General features: G+C 53.1%; 1 protein-coding gene across 2 annotated transcripts; it reads left to right on the top strand.

The window, feature by feature from the left end:
- Window positions 1–919: 919 nt before the first annotated feature.
- LOC104852924 (ubiquitin-like modifier-activating enzyme 1) lies at window positions 920–3,395 on the top strand. Of its 2 annotated transcripts, XM_010610753.2 has the most exons (4): window positions 1,012–1,581; window positions 1,670–2,002; window positions 2,380–2,545; window positions 2,673–3,393. In XM_010610753.2, exons 2-4 carry the CDS (start codon window positions 1,973–1,975, stop codon window positions 2,939–2,941), a joined length of 465 nt encoding a protein of 154 aa, XP_010609055.1. In that variant the 5' UTR covers window positions 1,012–1,581; window positions 1,670–1,972; the 3' UTR covers window positions 2,942–3,393. The 2 variants fall into 2 exon arrangements, with proteins under 2 accessions (XP_010609054.1, XP_010609055.1); XM_010610752.2 differs by lacking the exon at window positions 1,670–2,002 and having other exon boundaries at window positions 920–1,122; window positions 2,673–3,395.
- Window positions 3,396–3,453: the final 58 nt, after the last annotated feature.

Genomic DNA, 3,453 nt, shown 5'->3' with positions numbered 1-3,453 from the left:
CCAGAACCCAGAACAAGGAGGTGGACTACTCGAGGGGAAAAGGAATGCTTCATCACCCTACTTGGGTGCACAGGGAAAAGGCACAATGCTCAAAATGCAAGAGAAAAACTAGACTAGTGAGGTTGATCCCCCCAGCCCCCCACCTTTCTGCCACACACTAGCTATGCAGGCTGGAGGAGGAAGGTAGCTTCTTCTTTGGCCATTTGTGGGCCTTTTTGAAAATATGGATGGGCTGTGGGCTCTTGTTCCTTTCTTGAGCCCCAAGAAGACAGGGCCTAGCTCCCCTAGCGCTGGCTGTCCTGTCAACACGTGCACCGGGTTGGCCTGAGACTTGCGGAGATCCTCATGCCTCAGCCTCCCATGCCGTGCAAGGAGGGGCATTGAACAGCCAACGTGGCAGGGGGTTTGGGGAGCCCTGTCCTGAGGGAGTCGACAAGCCTTCCCAGAAGCCAGTGAAGACAAGGCTCCCGGGACTCTGCGGGGCACCCTGCGTAAATCTCCGGGCTCCAGGACCTGGCCAGCGAGGATGCCCGTTCTCTGGGACCCACGGCCTTCCAGAGCCGAAGCTGCCACACAGCCCACCAGCCAGTGTGTCTGGGCCCAGGGTTGGTCTGGGCGCAGGAGCACCAGAAGGGGGAGTTGGGGCGCAGTGTGTGTGTGCTCAGGCCTGGGAGACTGGCCACTTGCTGGGAGGCCCAGGTCCCCCCATGGTAGCGTGCCGTGATTGGAGGAGTGGCCGCCGGGGTGGGGCCCGGGACCTGGGTCACGAGGAAGAGCCCAAGCCCAAAAGGGCAGCAGCCCGGTGTCAGTCAGCAGGGAGGCGGCCTCACAGGGCCTAGCCAGAGCCAGGGCCAGGCAGGACTTTTGGAACCTGGAGCGAGTCCTAAGCACAGAGGCGCTCAGGCGGGGCCGCTGCGTGGAGAGGTCTGCAGCCGGGGCCCGATCAGCCAGATCTGGCTTGCCTGGCGCCCGGAAGAAGAGGGAGGCCCTAGGCCACAGCCTGGGGCACGCAGGGAACTAGAGGCTGTGGCCAGCATGGCCGCTGAAGGAGCCAGGCAACGCACGCCGCCTGGAGGGCGCTTCCTGGGCCAAGGAGCCGGCAAGGCCCGCTTGCCAGGACAGGGCTGTTTCCCTGCCGAAACCACCATGCCTCAGTGCTGAGGGTGAGCCTACCTCCGTATTTCCAAGAGATTGGGCAAGCCGTGGACAAAGCAGGGAAGGAAAGGCCAAAGGAGGCGTGCTTTCGGGGCGGGTGGTGGCGGGGCTGGTGAAGACAGAGTGCAGCTCGGGGAGGGGAAGAAAGAAGAGGGAAAGCAAGGAAGAGAAAAGGAAGGCAAGAAGGCAATGCAAGCAAGCAAGCAAGCAAGCACGCAGCTGGCGGGAAAGACAGTGTCCCGGGTCACACATCCGTGTCGAGTCACGCCCAGGAATGGGAGGGTGTGTGTGACCCTTTCCCTCTGCCTCCCGGAGATCCTGGGTTTCCCCCAAGCGTGCAGTGGTGCTGCGCAGGTCGATTCCTTTGCAATGAATTTCTTCATTATGGATTGCCAACGTGGATGACCTACAAATGAATAAAGTGAGGTAAGGGAAAGTAGAAAGGGTGGGAGAGAAAGGGAAGGAGAAGGCAAAGAATCCAGATATGTTAAGTACGTGTGCCTTACTCCCTCAGGTGAATGTGAACCTGTTTGCTGCAAACATGTACGAAGGTGCAAGCACAAGGTCCGAGTTCCATCCCTGGTAGAAACAATAGCAAGGACCCCAAACTTGTACTCATAAACACGCACTTTAAAAAGGAAAGCGAGTGCCGCAGTGTGGATAAGGACAGCGTCCTTGGGAAAACTGTGTCTCTTCAAAGAATTGAGGGTGTGCAATAATCAGATAGCCGGGCCAGTGGTATACCAGGCAGAAGTTGTTGGACCCGGAGCACAACTCTGAGCTTGGAAGAGATTTTGCCGTGAGAGAGGGAAGTTAAATGGAGGAGGCTGCTGTTATCCCAGGGAAGGTGCGAATCACTTGCCATTTTTGAGAAGAGAAATATGATTTCGACTATGTCCTTAGAGCACATTGATAGGATTTTGATGAATTAATCCCAGCTCTGGGAGCCTTAAGGGGAAAACAGTAATTGTTGGGGAGTTAAGGGTGAGTGATTGCTTCTTTGTGAGATGGTCCTTTTCGTTTCTGTTGACTGTCTGCCCCCTTTGTCATAGCCTCGGCCATGTGACCTAGACTCAGACCATCTCTTGTGATCCAGTAAAGTTTTCTAACACCCAGCTAAGCTTTGTCTGTGGTTAGATCAAAGAGCACTCAGGATAGCTCTCTCGATATTGATTGTCCTGTATGTAAGTGTAAAGATGCTGTTGTTTCCTTGTATCTTTCCAGAAATTAAAGTCTGATACAGCTGCCGCCGCCGTGCGACAACTAAACCCGCACGTCAGGGTAATGAGCCACCAGAATCGTGTGGGGCCTGACACGGAGCACATGTACATTGAGGATTTCTTCCAAAACCTGGACGGGGTGGCCAATGCCCTGGACAATGTGTCTGCCCATGAGTTTAGAGGGTTTAGGGCCGACAGCAGAGTTGCATATGTGCATGCTGGGGACGTAGTGTACACATACTGCCCTACTATGTTTCTGCCAGCTCTCATGTCTTTCCTTCTTCCACCATCCTGAAGGATTGTATATGGACCAGCGCTGTGTGTACTACTGTAAACCCCTGCTGGAATCGGGCACACTGGGCACCAAAGGACACGTGCAGGTGGTTATTCCTTTCCTCACAGAGTCTTACAGCTCTAGCCATGACCCACCCGAGAAGTCCATCCCGGCCTGCACACTCAGGAACTTCCCCAGCATCATCGAGCACACGCTGCAGGTGATCATCTTTGGCAGTGGGAGGCAAAAGAGGTTAGGCACCTGTAAAATGGCACTGAGATACCATCTTTAATGGCTACGATCAAAAAATCTAGTAACAAGTTCTCATGAAGTCATGGGGAACAGGGAACTCCTCTTCACTGGTGGTAAGCGAAACTCGTACAACCACAAAGGAAATACATGGAGAGTCCTTAAAACGCTAACAGTAGAATTTTCTTCTCATGTAGTTGTGCCAATTCCAGGTATCTTCCCCAAAGAGTTCAGCTAATGCCATTACACATACACAGGAATAGCCATGTTTACAGCACAACAATTTGTAACAGGGAGATCTTGGATACAGTACATGTCCACAAGCAGATGAATGAATGAGGACGATAGGATATTTATACACAGTGTAGCACCATGGGGCCATTAAGAGAAGTGCAGTTGAACTACTCGTAGACACACGGGAGCAAGTTGAGACCAGAATGTGAATGCAAATACACCAGGCTTACAAGCGAACGTACCGTTTTGCTTGGCTTCTCTTCTATGACTGACATATGCATATAAATTATATCACTGTATCCATATATATATATATATATA

Source organism: Fukomys damarensis, unplaced genomic scaffold, assembly GCF_012274545.1.
Source record: "Fukomys damarensis isolate Sample0158 unplaced genomic scaffold, DMR_v1.0_HiC HiC_scaffold_5683, whole genome shotgun sequence".
Lineage (NCBI taxonomy): Eukaryota > Metazoa > Chordata > Mammalia > Rodentia > Bathyergidae > Fukomys > Fukomys damarensis.
The sequence above is the reverse complement of the archived record's forward strand: the minus strand, read 5'-3'. Positions and strand labels throughout refer to the sequence as shown.